Here is a 17,938-nt window from a genome sequence, read left to right as displayed (position 1 = left end):
TGTAATAAACAAAGGTTTGATAACTTTGAGTACGGTAAGTTTGCATGTCTTGAAAACGCAACGGAATTTCTTACTATCAAAACTGATGTTGGAAACTTTTATTTGTAAAGCATGTTGTCAAACCACTTTAAATGAGGCGTAGCCGAATCACCAGTGGCTCATTAATTTGATTACCGGACAAATAATAATTATAACTAACTAAATATACATCGTGCACAAGTATGTGATTTAAAACAAACAAATTAATAAAACAAATAAGCAGCACTTCTAAAACTCAACATACAGGCTATAATTATATCGATCTTGTAAACGAAGAGTTATGAAATTTTAGAGGTATTATAAATTCAACCGTCAAAAGATATGTCATTTTTCTACCGCCCACGTTTTTTGGTTTTCTAATAGAGCTATTAACGCACGCAAATGACGTCACAGCAGTTCGTTAATAGCGGAAAGGCGTTCTTTAATAGATCTGGTGTAATTTAGATCGGTAAGATTGGTAGCAATGACGAGAAATGTCAGGTGAATGTCAGTGGCAAATCTAAACTTGAAATTTCCCACGTTTCCAGACGCGTAACTTCTTCGCAAGATTTTTTAACCAATTTTAAATTACAAAAACTCGAATTGATTCGAATTACAATTGTTGTTGTGAAAATTCGAACCTCAAATATTTCGTGGTTAGTGTCAGACCAACCCATCACCAACCACGACAAAAGTCCCCAGATTAAAAAAAATGCAAATTTCAATTAAATTTTGGGAAAAAACGTGTGCGATAGAAAAAATAGTATAAATAACTCGTTCATAAGGCCATTGAGGCACTCATCCTTTATATAACTCGCGGCTTCGCCGCTCGTTCTATAAACTTGGATTCGTGCCTCAATATTTGCCTTATGAAACTCGTTCTTTAATATACTATTATTAACTTAATTACCTTTGGAGCGTACTGATTGGTTTCATGGTGCATAATAGTTGATTAACTTTTAAAGGTTTTGTTCTTAATATGAGTAATCTTTTTCTGATTACAAAAAAAAAGATGAAAATTGTACATAGTTACCGTTAGCTTTAACAAAATTAATGATAATGATACATGTAATATATACAATTACGCTAATGCCGATTTTACATTATAAGCATGAAAATGTGTAAAGCGTTATCACGAAATCGCTATAGATTAACCATTTCATTTTACGTTTCGAATCCCACTTGAAGCAACATCCGTTGACGAATTGCGTCTGTAAGCCTAATTAAATGTTTTGATATAACGAAGTGCTAAAAGACGAATTCTCGATTGACTTCACCTTCGTAGGAGCCAAAGCAGATGAAGACTTTGAACGGGGCAGTTAAATTAACGTAAATATTGATTCTAGAGTTTACTGACGTTTCAATGCACGTGTCGTTCGTTTCATCCTGACGAAATATTTATTCGTGTCCATTTATATATTCACCATTACAACAGATTCGATTGTCTCTTACTATTTACATGATGGTAAACCGTGTTTTCGATGTGATTCAGGTCATCATAGTTCCTCATTCTCATAACGATCCAGGATGGTTGAAAACATTCGAAAACTACTTCCACTACATCTCGAGACAAATAATGAACAACATGGTAGCCAAATTACAACAGTACAAAAATTTAACCTTCATATGGTCTGAGGTGGCATTTTTGAACGCGTGGTGGGAAGAAGCTCATCCTAGCAAACAAAGGGCTTTAAGAAATTTAGTCAATTCGGGAAGGCTTGAAATTGCTACCGGGGGATGGGTCATGACTGACGAAGCGAATGCCCATGTGTACGCCATGGTGGATCAACTGATTGAAGGTAATTATTTTTTCTGAACTGTGTAGTTATCTTGTGTATCGATGTCTTCATTAACAAACAAAATATTGCTCGTGTCAAGTAAAATCTAAGTTAGTACATTTATTTTAAAAAAGAGTTTATTGATTCTTAATATTTCAGTCCAGCCTGAAATTGCGGTCATTATAAGTGTGTTTGATTTCTTTTTCAGCAGCTAAAAGCGTCCAAAAGTATAGTTAATAACAGATGAACGTACATCATTATTAAAATAATATCTAGTATTTCATTTATTACAAAAATTTTTTCTTCAGAAAATTTATGTTTCGTTTGGTAATCACGAACATTATCGACACTGTTGATATTTCGAGATCTTCCCATTAACTAACTAACCGGAAGAGGGCCCCACTTGAAAAGTGCGTTTTTAAAACGTTTGAATCGACTGTAATATATTTAAAAAAAATTAACAGTTTTATTAACACTATTAAATTTTACACAGTTATTTTATTAATTAGTCCTGTGTCCAACGTTTCCTCATTTTCCTAGACATGTTTTTGTGTAAAAAGTAACGGCGTCTCAAATTTACCTGTACTTGTTGCAGTTAATAATATTCATTATTAGAAGTCGCACTGACCAAATATGATGTAGATATAACGGACGCATAACCTTAATACCTTATGTAGAATATAATTTTTAACATTAGTGTGTAACCTCCATGACATATAAGTATGCTCAAATAGAATTCCAGGCTTGTTTTATTACTGCATGCACATTGGAAGTTTATTATGTACTCAAGCTCGTTATAACAATGTTGTATGCACAAGTTTTCATAATTCAGACGTCATTATTTTAACGGAATTGTGCTTCACCTACTTTATATTGTTTTAAAAGATTAAAATATTTGAGCTTTATTAGGAAAATGATTGATTTTTTATTACATTACATTTGGTAATTAAAATGCGCTAAAAACGGGCTTACAACAAATCATGTTTGGAATAAATTAACATTATTTATATCGATCACCACAATAATAATTATTTAAAGTGCTATTAAACCAAATCACGTATATTTTTGTGAGTATACGTGCAGAATTGCACTGTATTAGCTTTTAAACTCACGCTAATATAATTATTTAATAAACATCAACATGTAACTCATTCTTCATTTTTTCAAATTTGTTCTAAAACAGTTTCTCTAAACTCTTGTCTCTGCACATTGTCATTGTATTTAGTATAATCATGATAATGTTCTAAATGTTATTAGAAACAGTACTTTGATTACATTTCTATAAAAAAATTTCATTTAATAGTTTAATACAATGAAGACTAATTAAACGGTAGAGATTTTAGTTGTTAAAACCATTTAATGTTTATTGAAGACTTGGAATGAAGTAAGCCATATACTAACATATGTTGCCTTGTTTATAAAGTCTTAATTAGGAGTACTTCCATCTCAATGAATGTTTTTCTTTTAATTAATGACTTTTAATGAAAATAAGGAAACAGGTACATTCAAATATTTATCATAATGTTGATGTAACAGCAACTGTAAAACGATGTGTAACGCGACTTCAGTGTATTAAAATACTCAAAAAGTATGTAAAATGGTACCTAAATATGTTTTATAGCTGTAGTAAACGGTACGGAAGCTATCTACAAAGATTTACGACTGTAAATTATTGGGTGACTATCCAATAATACCACTAATAACTAACAGTAATGAAAGTAGTTAAACCATAACATATACATCTATATAAAATAACAGTTACATTTATATTGTAACATTCTTATCAGAAAATACCCGTTTAATGGGTTTTCTAAGAACTAAAGAATGATCATGAAGTAAGACAATATGAACAAGAATAGCAAATAATAATTTGTACCATATTTAGAAAACAATAATTTTTATAAATTATATAGGTAATGGTAGCTTTAAATATGACATCGACATTGGAACATGTTCTACGCTCATACCATATTTGAAAATATATCTCACAATCGAAATTTCTGTTGTGAAGAACTCCTTTGACTCTTTCCAAAGGGGAATAAATCACGTTTTTTACAAGTACAGGCAACGATTACAAATTGTTTGAAAGATGTCACAAATAAATTATAAACATCCACCAATTATTATCATCTACTGCATAAGAAGTAGTTACGTAAAATGTGATAGAATACACTAATGAAGCAAACAGTAAATTTCTAACTAATACCAATATTTCAAACACCTTATAATAAAAAAGAAGCAGTCCCCAACACCTGTCATTTAGTTTAACAATTTCACAAATGGTAATGCAATTTTTACTGTCAACCATTAGAATCGATAAAATAATCTGTTCGAAATTGTTTTCCTGTTTATTTTTAATTATGGTGGAGTTTGGTAGTAAAAGCGGTTAGGAAAAAACCTATTCTTTATTCAGTTATACACGAAAGGTCCATTTTGATCAGCTTTTTTTTTTGTTCACGTGGTACAAAAACACAAATTTTCCATCGAAATATTTCAAATAATAATGTTTAGTAACAGCCAGATTTAACAGCTTTCATTATTAATTCTCAATCAAGTTTTATATTTGCCGTAAAAACTCTAAAAAAACTGAAAATTGTTTTGTTTTTAAAGTTTTCAGGGTTGAATATATTTACGCTGAATTTTGTAGATTCACACCACCACCCGTTGATTTCACTTGCAAACAAAAAAAACCTCCAGTGGTGATTTTCATATTCTTAGAGCGGCCCTACCGTTGAATCTTCAACGAACGTGAAAGTTGTCATCACAAAATGCACAAATATAAACAGTTTCTACTGTGCATACCTGATTAACCTAAATCGTCCATTTTATCTTACTCTTCAGCTTTAAAAAAATTTGAAAGATGGAGATATAATTATTTATGATTCAAGAACATCTTCGAAAGTATGTCTATTTATTCCTAAAAAATTTTGAAAGCGTGTTCAACCATGTTCAAAGCAAATGTGATCTGATTATTATTCAGTTTCAAATCGTTTTTTAATTTTGTACGTGAACAATAAAACCGCTGTTTAATTATAAACAACCTCATTAAAATACCGTCAATCAGAAAATCTGAATTTCTATTTTTTGTTGCAGTTCTTCCATATTTGAACTCAATGTGTAAACGCACATCACTAATGATCTATTAGTCCTATAGAACAACAAGCATTCCTTGAACTCGGCTTCGCCATGTATAATTTTATTAAATACCTACCTGTGAAAGTTGAAGATGAATTAGAAACATCTATTCTGTAAATTAATACAAAAATGTCGTCTCTCCATAGATACCATTTGAGTGATTGAACGTCAAACTGTGTCTTTCAGTTACAGACAACTCAGAATACTCTCACAAAGGCAAACTGAAACATCTAAATCACAGTAGCTCAACTTGTATGGTGTCACATTCCCCACACCGGCTGACACTTAACACTAATTAATTGAGGCTGCTCTTGAAATAATTGATAAAACAATTTTTTCATTAAAAATGTGTTTAATGTTTTTTTTGAGATTACATAATTAACTTTCCAATGAATAGAACTTCTTAAATCAGTCTACTTAATATCTTACTAAAATTTCAAGGAAGTTCGCTGTAAGAAAAAAAGAGAAATTAAAGTGTTACGATTTTCAAGAATATACGGTTCGTTTGACGATGTTGAGCATACAGATATTTTTGAACTCACAAACGATCATGCACGTGTTTTGTAGTTCCATTTTTTTGAGCTACATGTAGCTTACGCTCGGGAAGTAAAAACAAACAATATTTTCAATTTTCAATCAGATCGTATGAACACGGTAATTATTGTTCGTAAATTGCTCAGAGGCTTTTTCATATGATGTTAATAAGTTCAAGATAATCAGATTAGCGCTGCTGGAAACATTTATATCACATCATGAATTATATCTTTTTTTTTGTAAAGTACAGTATTTTTTATTATAATTTTGTTTCAGTTGTGGAAACCGAAAACGATAAAGTAAAGTAGCTGTTTGTGATATTTTATATAAAATATTGTATAAATATGCTGTTATTGATGATTGCATTTCGGAAACAAATGCTATAATACCATTCGATAAAAAAAAAACTCCTCCAGTGTGTCGTATTTTTAAAGTAATGATATTGGCAACACCGACGCGTTCCTTGTTCAGTTTGACATTAAGGTCAAATAAAGGGTCAAATAGCTGGAATGTCAACATCATTATCAAACAAAAAAAAATGCACTCTTTACTAGAGGAGATTTTTTTCGATCATCCATTTTTTAATAATCTCGTAAGCTAAAAAAGGATAGTAACACCGATCTCCTTGACCTGTGTAAAGAATTTTGCCAAATAGGCTGAAATACCGATATTTTTGTGCATGCACATCAGGTCTTACCTGAACCGGTGTTTGTAAAAGATCTTTGAGCGATTATATTGTCTTCTTTCCTTGAAAACTGTGAAATGGATGAATGAATCATGCTGAACAAAGAAAAAACTCACACTTCTCCAAGAAATAAAACAACTGTGCCTGTAACAAGCAATTTGATGATAATTCATTGTTTATAAAAATCGATTACGTTTTAGTGTTAAATTACACAACTAGAAGTTAAAGAGAAATTTCTGGGTAATTTTATATATACTTCATTCGAAACATGTTTTATGTTTACGAATAATGCACGCACAGACCGCTGTAACTGTAATTCGAATACTTTACATTATTCTAAAGATCAAAATATCAAGGATTCTTTCTATTTATGGAAAAGAATACCGTGAAGATACACTGCGTTAAGAATATCCGCTGTGAAAAGATAAGGTCAAAGTTAACTCTAACGCTAAACATTATCTTCCAGGTCATCAGTGGGTATGGTCGAACCTAGGCGTAAAACCTGTCTCAGGATGGTCCGTCGATCCATTCGGTCATGGTAGCACCCAACCCTACATCCTCGCTTCCTCAGGGATAAAAGGTACAGTAATCCAACGGATACACTACGCTTGGAAACAATGGCTGGCCTTGAAACAATACGGCGATTTCCGATGGGTCCCTAATTGGAGCCCATCAGAACCTTCGGCCTCCGTTCTAACCCATAATCAACCCTTCGACATATACTCCATCAAACATAGCTGTGGCCCCCATCCCTACATTTGCCTGAACTTCGATTTTCGCAAGGTGATAGGAGAGTACACTGAATACTCAATCAAAGCACAAACCATCACAGATAAAAACATCAAAGAGAAAAGCGAGCTGCTGCTGGAACAATACGCAAGGACGGGATCTTTGTTTCCCCACAACGTGGTGCTGATGCCTCTTGGTGATGATTTTAGATACAATGTAGCGGAAGAATGGGACCAACAGTACACCAACTATATTAAACTGATAGACTACATCAACGCAAATAAGGAGACTTACAAGGCCGAGGTTCTTTTTGGCACTCCGAGAGATTACTTCCGCGAGATTGTGAAACGGTACGATCAATACCCCACCCTCAAAGGGGATTTCTTCGTCTACTCGGATATATTTTCGGAGGGAAGGCCCGCGTACTGGTCCGGATACTTCACGACGCGGCCGTTCATGAAGCTGCTAGATAGAGAATTGGAGAGCAACCTTCGCGGAGCCGAGATTTTGTACACAATAGCGTTGAATAATGCGAGGCAAAAGAAGCTGTTGCCCTACTTGAAGATCCTCGAGCGCGATTTCGAGAAATTAGTACGCGCTCGGCGTAACTTGGGCCTGTTCCAGCACCACGACGCCATCACGGGCACCAGCAAGTCGTTCGTGATGCGCGATTATGGACTGAAGCTATTCGAAGGCATCCGCGACACCGTCAGCATCCAACAGAATTCTTTGCAGAGCTTATTATTCCCGAACATTCCAATAAAGCCGGGGGAGAACGTGGTATTGAGCGACTTGGAAAGGGATTCGTACGAAAAGCTGCCTCGGAAAACGCCGATCACGCTATGGCCGAAGCAAGTGCGGAAAATCGTGCTATACAACTCCCTGGCCCAGCCTCGAGAACAATTAGTACAAGTTAGGACCAACACGAGCAACGTTAAAGTCGTTGATAGCGAAGGAAACGACATTGTGTTCCAAATTAATCCCGTTTGGGACACTTCGGAGGGCAACACGAAGCTGTGGATTGCCGCCGATGAGTTTGAAGTGGTTTTTATAGCGGATTTGAAGGAGTTGTCGGTTACCGCGTTCAGCCTGGTTTACACAGAGGAAACCGAAGCGAAGCTTGCCACGATCTACTGCAATAAGTGCCACCGCAAGGCCAACATCATACTGAACACCGATAGTACAACGCAGAAGCAAAGCGAAATACTCAAATCAAAATTTAAAATCAAAAATATTCCTACGGGTGATATACAGTTAGAGAATCACGTGTTTAAAATTTTATTCAATGGGAACACAGGGTTTATGAAGACAGTCACTAGGAAACACAGCCCGAAGATAATGCAGTGCGGAATACAGTTTGCCGCATACCGGAGTGCGCAGTTCCACTCTGGCGCTTATTTATTCATGCCAGATCCCAACGAGAGGGATATAGAAAAAGACGTTCTGCAACAATACAAGGACCAGATGAGCATTATCATAACCTCTGGCTCTGTCTCCAGTGAGATTACTGTTATCTACGGACCGTTCTTGGTACACACTGTCGCTATATATCATATAGAAAGATCCAGTCTGGCTGATAGCATCTACATTGAGAACACGGTGGATTTCGAAAATCCACCCAAAAATCGCGAAACCGAATTGTTTATGAGAATCGTGTCGGACGTGCAGAATGGAGAACCGCCCGAATTTTACACGGATCAAAACGGATTTCAAATACAAAAACGCATTAAAGTAGAAAAGATAGGAGTTGAAGGCAACTATTTCCCGATCACTACGATGGCGTTCATCCAAGATGACAATATACGTTTAAGTTTACTGACGGATCATGCCCAAGGTGCAGCTAGTTGGCAGCCGGGCTTCCTCGAAATCATGCTCGATAGAAGGACCCTCTATGACGATTCCCGAGGAATGGGAGAAGGACTGGTGGACAACCGAAAGACGGTCAACAAATTCTGGCTCTTGATCGAGGACGTGGTCCATCTGAAAAACGACAAAAAGGGACATCCGAAGCGATTCGATAATGCCGACGACACTTTCGAAAAAGGTGACATTATTAGGTCGTTTAATGTGCCGACTGATCCTATAGAACCTATTAAACAAGACAGCTATTCAGTCCCCTCGCTCTATGCAAATGAAATGTCGAATATGTTAATTTATCCAACGGGAATTTTCATACTAGACTATGAACGTCAGAACGATGTCGAGAAGAGTTTTAAATTGATTAATAAGCAATTTCCATGTGATGTCCACTTGATGACCCTGCGAACTCAGCCAGATTCGGTTTATTCTCAATTTCCGTCTTCTAGTGCACTTTTGGTGCTACATAGGCAAGGTTACGATTGTGCTGTGAGTAGTAATTTTACTTGCAATTCGTTAAAATTTGACAGTGCGTTCCAATACGTCGAAGTTAAAGAAATTCAAGCTAAAACGTTGACCGGTATTGATACTTTAGTAGATAATATAAAGCGATTAAGTGATATTTATATTGAACCCATGACTTTAAAGACTTTCAACATGACCTTTGTATAGTAGCGAATTATTGATGTGATTTTATAGATTTTTAATGAATCCTTTATATTATTTATATTTTTAAAATTTGTAGATAGTGTAAATAGGAACTACTAATTAATTAAGGATGTGTGCATTTCTCTTTATGTTGTTGTGTTGTCCTAGTAGATAATCGATTTTTTTGTACATTTACTTCCATAAGTATAATGTTTTTAAGCACTGACTGATCATGTTTTCTTATTTAAGTTACTACGTTATAAGTGTTAATTGGTTATTTATAAGTTTTGCTGTTGTGAAAAATACTGTTTTTATACGTTGAGTCTTATTTGCCGAAATAAAGTTCCATTTGAATACCGAAAAGTAGTGTGTGTTCTTTTTCTATCTATGGGTGGTATTTCAATCAATTACTCCTTTTTTTGCCTTTTCTGACAAGTGAACTAACCTTTCAAAAATTCTGTGAAAGCCTTCACACAATGAGATCATTTTGACCAATTTCTGAATGATTTAGCTAAGTTAATGAAACAGTCTCAGTGAAGTTGGTTTACCATTCAAAGATTTTTTTAGAAATACCGAAAACTTGACTTACAATTAATAATTTCTATAAACTTTGACGATTTGAGCACCGTCATCTTCACGCTGAAATAAAAAATAAAAATAAAAAATCAGTCCCATCGTGCACCCCTTTAACAATTATCATTATTAGTATTAACATAATTGGCACTACTAATACCGTTGTGCAGGAAACTAAACAGAGAAGAGGAGCAAAGGAGTTGGCTTCGTGCCAGATTGCCACACCGTAGTTCGATTTTCGGCCAAGGCCTCCGGGTATTTGAGTCCGTTTTGAATTTTTGTGAACATGTGAAATGTGTGGTACTCTGTATGGCTCTGTACGTCAAGGCGGCTTCTCTCCATGCTGAATGTTTATGACCTTGTCGTCAGGGGGCGGCACAGCATGAGCCCGTACGCCTCGATATCCATGATTATACTATAACCTCGGCATAATGTAGCTGTGAACTGAGTTAAGTAATATAATAGTCAGTTTGACTTATAAGGGTGGTTTAGCTTAAACCGCTTAAGTAATAAAAGTTTTAACAGGTTTATGTCAAATGAGGTTCCTCAAATGTTCTATTAGTACCTAAGTAAATAACGTGATAGAAATAGATTATTTAATCTAACCACAGGTAGAGTAGGTAATATTTTTTTGTATGTTATACTGCATATCCATTAAAATTTTCTACAAATATTGTGATGGCGTCATGAACTTCTTAGTGGGAACAAATATGTTTATCTTGGTATATGTAGTACTAAAAATTTCACAAAAACCAATTAACCTTTTTTTGGTTAATGAATCGGTTTCGTTTAATATTTTTAGACATATTTTATAAATAACTATAAAGAATAAAGATCTGTTTTATAATTTTGGGATGACGTCATCAATTTTCACTAGAAAATCAGTAAATTTATGTTCTATAGTTACTCAATGACCACCAAAATTTCAAAGAAGTATGCAGGTATTTTTACGATGACCCAGACCGGGACATCACGCAGACGCGTAAAAAAAATGATCTAAAATCATTTGTACAGGACTTCCCTCGCACCTGAAGACAAATATTCAAACAAATTCGATGTGCTAGAAAAAAAAATGCTGACAAGGATGGGATCGAACTAACGCGGGCAGAAGTGAAGTTCTATAAGAAATCCACAGGCCCGTCGTCTACCGACAGTTGTTATGCATGTAACCCAAATATCAGCTATGTGCGCAAAATGTTTTGTAAAGTAACTTTGATAAAAATCAAGGCAGACTCATAAACCACAATATAGGATTATTTTATGTTATATAAAGGGTAAATATGAGTTACTACGAAAAGAAATAGCATGTTTGCGGAAAACATTATCAGTGTCATTTAGAACTCTAATTATGTCGTAACTGAAAAAAAAACTCTTTTTGTATTAACTGATACACTAAGTAGTTCTGAACATCTTCTGCATTGCCACAAAATTAGTTAATTTACGTGACAGAAAGTCAGTTCTGCTTGCTAATGTAAGGTCCTAAGCCGTCAGCATAACTGTTACAATTATACTTATAACTATAATTATAAATTATAAGTGTAAGTATAAGGAAAACTTTATAAGAAACTGGTTTGCGCAAACATGCTAAATTATCTTTTATTATATCTTATTTATGAAATGAAAATTTTTCTTAAAGACAGAAAAATGAGTTTCAATTTGGGCCCCAGAGCAGGTATTAATGTGGAAACAAAAATGGTATAAATCCAGAATCGAAACATTTTATAAAATTTAATTCCAAAACGAGTTTATCCACAACATAGCAGGTTGGCGTTTAAATAAAGAAAAGAAAAACGTAAAATAAAAAACAATCGATAATATTTAGTGAGAAAGAAATTCTTATTCAGTATTCAGTTATCAATTTTTATAGACATCAAAAGAAATTGATCACTTTTAGAACACGAAAATTTTAAAATCGTATATCCACATGTCATTCTAAAAATAAAGGTTAAAATAAGACTGAGTTTGATGAAATATTTAAAATAGATTGTGAACAAAAACAAACACTCAATAAAACGGTTTATAAACAGTTAATAATATCTAATTTAACTATTCTTAAAAAAAAATGAAAAAAACGTAATTTTTTTCTCCTGTATGAAAAAAGACAAAATTATCTGAACATACGCACATAAGGAAAAGTGTGCATAAAAAATAAAATACTTACAATATACGTAACAAAAAGACATCAAAAAAATTGTTGATCAAACAAAAGTAAGACAAAATTACCGAGCAAAATAGCCTTCATAAAAGATAAAAAAAATGTTAAAAAAAATAACACCTAATCTAAATTAATACAAAATTCTAATTTTTAGAATTCTTCTGCTACAATTTAGCGAATCCCCTCATCTTCATTTACGAACCCACTACAACAAAAAACACGTGAATTTTTTGTATACACAAAGAAAATACCGTATAAGTTAACATCAAGTTTATACATACTAATTTTTAATAACGGTGCAATTCAACATTACACAGGTTTAACAAATAGACAAGATTTAAAATTTAAATTTAAATCAGAAAATGTTTTAAAATCACAATATAAATTCTAAGCAAAATTTTTACATTTATATCACGCGATTTTTGGTAAAGATGAACAGAAAGTTTATGGGGACTCGCTAGACGAGGTATAACATTTTTTAGATTTTCTGTATGAAAAAATTGTATTAATGTAGATGACATCAAACTACAGCTTTTTTCATATTCTATCCTAAAAAAAAACACCACTGTATCTTTTCTTTTGGTTATTTTTGTGAGCTCAATCATATCATCATTACAGAATCAGTTGACAAAGCAACATTTTTTATAAATCGCAGAATTATTATTAATAATTGTTTGTTAGCGGTACAATTTATTTAAATAATAATGCATTTATTAAAATCAAAATACATACAGGGTGTCCCAGAATTCGCGCCATTCCCGTGAATGACATGTTCCCTGTCCCGAACTGTGCCGTAATTCGCAAAAAGAATTGTCCAGGCTTTAACCGTGTGAGAACTGGAAGACGATTAAGTTGACCAATAGAGAGGCTGCTTTTATATCCGAACGTTTCTATGTTCAAAGTTACCTATGCCAAGAACAAAAAATCGGGTAATACTAAAGTTGAATGAATTTTTTCCGAATCCCCCTCCGTCAACAAAAGGAAACAGAAGTGTGGTTATAAATTTAATCATTTTGACAATTGTTTGTCATAAACTGTCACGAAGTTCATCACTGACCTGAAGAGATGCTTCTGCGCCAAAGATGACTGATTAATATACACAGAGACGTCAAGGTTTACTTTAAGGCAAGTAGCATGGGACAGAAGTTATTTCTGCTGCCATTCTAGTTAAATTGTGTTTAACTGGGCTGTACATGTCATAAGAGAAGCTGTTTCATTTCATCGTAGGCAAGTAATACATTTGTTACTATTCTACATAGTGTAGATACCGAAGAGCAGGTATTAGAAGTCATTTTCTTAGAGCCCCGTGAATAATGTGTTGTTCTTTTTAACGAAAATTAGTACATTTTCAGAATTCACTATGCATCATATGCCTGACATTAAGTTTATCGTTATTTCTAAAAAAGAGTACCACATGTCCATTCAAAGAACGTTATTAAGTGTACTAAAACATAAATATCGCTTTTGATTAATCGGTGCTTATGATTTTCAATAAACAGTATCAATTTTTACTGAACAGCTTTGTTGCTGATACCTAATCTAAGCAACGAAAAAAGAGACGAGATTCCACTTCTCTGGTGTATTAAGATCATAGGTATGTGCTGTGGTGTCAATCATGTGGGGGAGATACTGAAAACTGAGACTTATTCAAGAATAATATTGATGTTGCACATGATGATTCAAAACAGTTTCTTTAAAGTTGTGAGTACTTTCTAGAGATTGAAAAGATACGAATAAAAATTATAACAAAAATCGTTTAGTTGCAATTTTTGTTAAGAACAATACAAACTATAAACAAATCAGTACCAATACCACTAAGTTATTGATGTCTTATTCATACTAGTATAAAGAATATTTGGAAATGATGTTAATTTATGGAGAATGTAAGGCGATCAGGTAACACAAACGGCCCCACTTAAAAAAACAGGAACGGAGTTTAGTGATAATTTTATCAGATGCATTAAAATTTTTACCACAGTAGTACCATTGATATATTCCAGCCCATAGATTAATAGTAAATCGCTCCTGATATGCTCTCACCCTAGTGAGATGTGGATTTGCGTGTGCCCAGAAATGCCAATTGTGTGCATTAAACATTCCTTCTCGGGAAAATGAACATTCGTCGGTGAAAAGAATGCGCAGTGTAAAATCAGGGTTTAGTTCATTTTGTCGCAGTAACCATTGAGCAAAATGTACTCGTCGCGGGTAGTCGGTTGGTCGCAGATGCTGCACTCTCGTGTAATGGTAAGGATGCAGTCTTCTCTCTTGAAGAATACGATGAGTGGTCGATCTTGAGCATCCACTCATTTGCGCTACGTAGAGGACACTTCTCCTAGGATCCGCTTCCATGTTTTCTAACACTTGCTCTTCAGCACCTACACGTACATTCCGTAGAGCCCCAGCACGGCCTTTCCGACTAGGTTGAAAAGATCCATCTTCTCTTGCTCGATGTAACAATCGGTGAAACACATGTTGGTCTAGGTGCCGACGATTATTCACGGGGCTCTAAGAAAATGACTTCTAATACCTGCTCTTCGGTAGCTACTCTATGTAGAATAGTAATAAATGTATTATTTGCCTACGATGAAATGAAACAGATTCTCTTATGACATGTATAGTCCAGTTAAACACAATTTAACTAGAATGGCAGCAGAAATAACTTCTGTCCCATGCTACTTGCCTTAAAGTAAACCTTGATGTCTCTGTGTACATTAATCAGTCATCTTTGGCGCAGAAGCGTCTCTTCAGGTCAGTGATAAACTTCGTGACAGTTTATGACAAACAATTGTCAAAATGATTAAATTTATAACCACATTTCTGTTTCCTTTTGTTGACGGAGGGGGATTCGGAAAAAAATTCATTCAACTTTAGTATTACCCGATTTTTTGTTCTTGGCATAGGTAACTTTGAACATAGAAACGTTCGGAGATAAAAGCAGCCTCTCTATTGGTCAACTTAATCGCCTTCCAGTTCTCACACGGTTAAATCCTGGACAATTCTGTTTGCGAATTACGGCACAGTTCGGGACAGGGAACATGTCATTCACGGGAATGGCGCGAATTCTGGGACACCCTGTATACCACAAATTAATGCAAAATACGTGGAACAATTTTAACAGGAGTTTCAGTGGAAAATTAATGACAGAGTTAGCAGAGTTTTTAACAAAAACTAAGAATTATTGAAAAAAATGGGTATGATTCGACACAATTTGAGCGGTTAGTTCAAAGTCTGGCCGATAGGAGCGCGACGTAAAGTTATGGAAGCGACTTTCCAAGTAAAACCCTTTTTGCTTGGCCTACCATAAAGCAATTGTTAGCGTTGTCGTCTGATTTTTCTAATTTATGACAAGCAACTCGGTTTTATAATAAGCCACCAGGACCGATAGTTGTAATCTATTGTTAAGGATGGTAACAATCAATATATTATAATAGATAATGTTAAATTAATCCACATGATTACTAGAAATTCGTTGTAATATTGTTAATGTATATTTTGCTTGGTTAATTAATAAAAATATAAAAAATAACCCTGCTACACTACGTTTAGAAATGAAGAACATTCTAAAGTAAATTTAATCGAAATTTCAATAAACAATTTCCAATAAACTCAAACAATAAAGACCACTATTTTCAATTAAGATGATTGTCTGAAACGTTTTGCTGATTTAGTTCTAGTTAAATATGTCCCAAATACAAAAATGTTTTCGATTTTTAAATAATTAACATTGATAAAAACCTATTAGATATCCCAAATTACTTCAGACGAAAAGGCCAGTTTTAAAGAATTAATATCTGACGAGATATTAACGTTCGAGTTCTTATTGAAACAAACATATTTATTAAGTCGTTAAGTAACGATTTGTATAATACAGCTACTTCTCCCTTAACGTTCATATTTTTATATCAATTTAGAATAAAACAACTGAAGAAATAAAGTACAATACATTGAATAATAGACCGATACAGAGGACCTAACAGCAGCAACACTTACCTTTTATAGTAGCCTGCATAGATATTGTAGCCGTCCATAGAGTCGAGATTTGCGAATAAAAATAAAATAAAACCGGCTCAAACGAAGCCGACGACGGCTTGCAAATTCTGTCACTACGGCACGCGTCATATCACACAGGGGTGTATTTAAGGCTGTTTGCACAAAATCTTAGGGTCACTGTAATCTTACTATATTCTATCTACGACAAAGGATTTGTCACACAGCTACGAACGAAACCGATGATCTAGAGCAGTGGTTCGCAAACTGGGTGCCGCGGCACATTGGGGTGCCGCGGAACCCCCAAGAGGGTGCCGTGAAAATTTTATAATGATTTTAATAATTATAAGCACAAAACCAACTTTAAAAATTAATAATTCATGATCTGATTTTATTAATATGGTACAACTGTTCAGTAATGGAAAATGTGTTCTGAACATGTTAATTTTCTTCATACTGAAGTAAAATGGCTATCTAAAGGCCGTGTTTTTTTTTAAGAAAACAGATATAAACGTTTTTTGAATCAGAAAATATTGAACAATTTTTTGACCTCCTTCAAGACCACGTCTGGTGTGCAAAACTAGCATATTTAACTAATATTTTTGAACACTTAAATAAAATATGTAAATTTAAGTATGCAAGGTAGAAATGAAAATATTTTAACCTCCAGTGAAAAAAATTTAGCTTTAAAAGACAAGCTTAAATTATGGAAAACAAATATTTATAAAACAATTAAAACTGTTCTTGGCGGGATGCCGCCAAATTTTTTTTAATATTTTAGGGTGCCATCAATAATAAAAGTTTGCGAACCACTGATCTAGAGAAAGATGGAAGTTTGAAAATTTATTTCAACAAGTGTAATAACCGTTTGGTGCAACACAATTGGTTCAAGCAAACTAAAATATGACAGGAAACAAACAGTCCACGTGGACTAGTTTATAGTCGTGTTTGCTGCTAAGCTGACTAGGTTTTTCGCTCCACCTGCCTCCCCAACGATGAATATACCATACCACAACTTGTGTACAGTGAACAGAGCTTCGATTTTATTGACGAGATTCAGCTCAGAAATTAAGCAGATTATATCATGACGGAAGAAATGACATTTAATATTAAATACGTCTCTGTGCAACGTGTGCCAGAGTGATGTCAGACTTTGCAAGCCACCGTCGGCTCCGTTTGAACCGGTTTTATTTTATTTTTATTCGCAAATTTCGACTCTATGGACGGCTACAATATCTATGCAGGCTACTATAAGTCCTGATTTCCTTTCCTTCCGCGCCGATCCTTGCAGACTCCTTCCTCATGGGCACATCACAACACTTACTTTTCACTTTAAGCCCGAAACCAAATTATTTTTAACCAAAATAAACCACTTAAACTTATTTACACACCGCATACGCTCTCAACTAAGTCAAAAGCGACAGCGACTGAACTCCTTTGACTAACACGAAAAATAAACAAAAAATTCTTGCCGATACCATATCAGATATTTTTTGCAGTTTTTATTCATCGATGCATCGCACACTAAATGAATCTTAATTAAAATACTGCAATATTAGGTATTCATTAGTAGAACATAATTTTCGCGCTGTGTGTAGATTTTTTTCACGTTGTTTTTTAACGCGAAATTGAATTTTTAAACTCAGGATACCACAATGAGACGGATAAATCAGTTTTGGGGTTGCCGCATTTATGCTATAATCTTAAAATAATTTAAAATTTCAAAATCAGTTCCTTACTTTAAGGGAGCAATCGTTGACTAATAAAATCGCGAAAAGCCAGACCTATAGAAAACAGAAGACGGATACTTGCGTACTTTCCAAGCTTAACTTACACAGG

The 17,938-nt window shown here is 34.2% G+C and overlaps 1 protein-coding gene across 1 annotated transcript in view; it reads left to right on the top strand.

The window, feature by feature from the left end:
- LOC135122575 (alpha-mannosidase 2) overlaps nucleotides 1–9,747 on the top strand; it is a 73,655-nt gene extending 63,908 nt beyond the window's left edge. The window contains exons 4-5 of the mRNA XM_064046843.1: nucleotides 1,511–1,817; nucleotides 6,617–9,747. Of these exons, the coding sequence (XP_063902913.1) occupies nucleotides 1,511–1,817; nucleotides 6,617–9,408 (3,099 nt within the window). The 3' untranslated portion in view covers nucleotides 9,409–9,747. The remainder of the gene's footprint in view (nucleotides 1–1,510; nucleotides 1,818–6,616) is intronic.
- The last annotated feature ends 8,191 nt before the right edge of the window (nucleotides 9,748–17,938 follow it).

Source organism: Zophobas morio, unplaced genomic scaffold (assembly GCF_036711695.1).
Source record: "Zophobas morio isolate AGI-343-1 ecotype UQ-CSIRO unplaced genomic scaffold, CSIRO_AGI_Zmor_V1 ptg000005l, whole genome shotgun sequence".
In the NCBI taxonomy this organism is placed as follows: Eukaryota; Metazoa; Arthropoda; class Insecta; order Coleoptera; family Tenebrionidae; genus Zophobas; species Zophobas morio.
The sequence above is the reverse complement of the archived record's forward strand: the minus strand, read 5'-3'. Positions and strand labels throughout refer to the sequence as shown.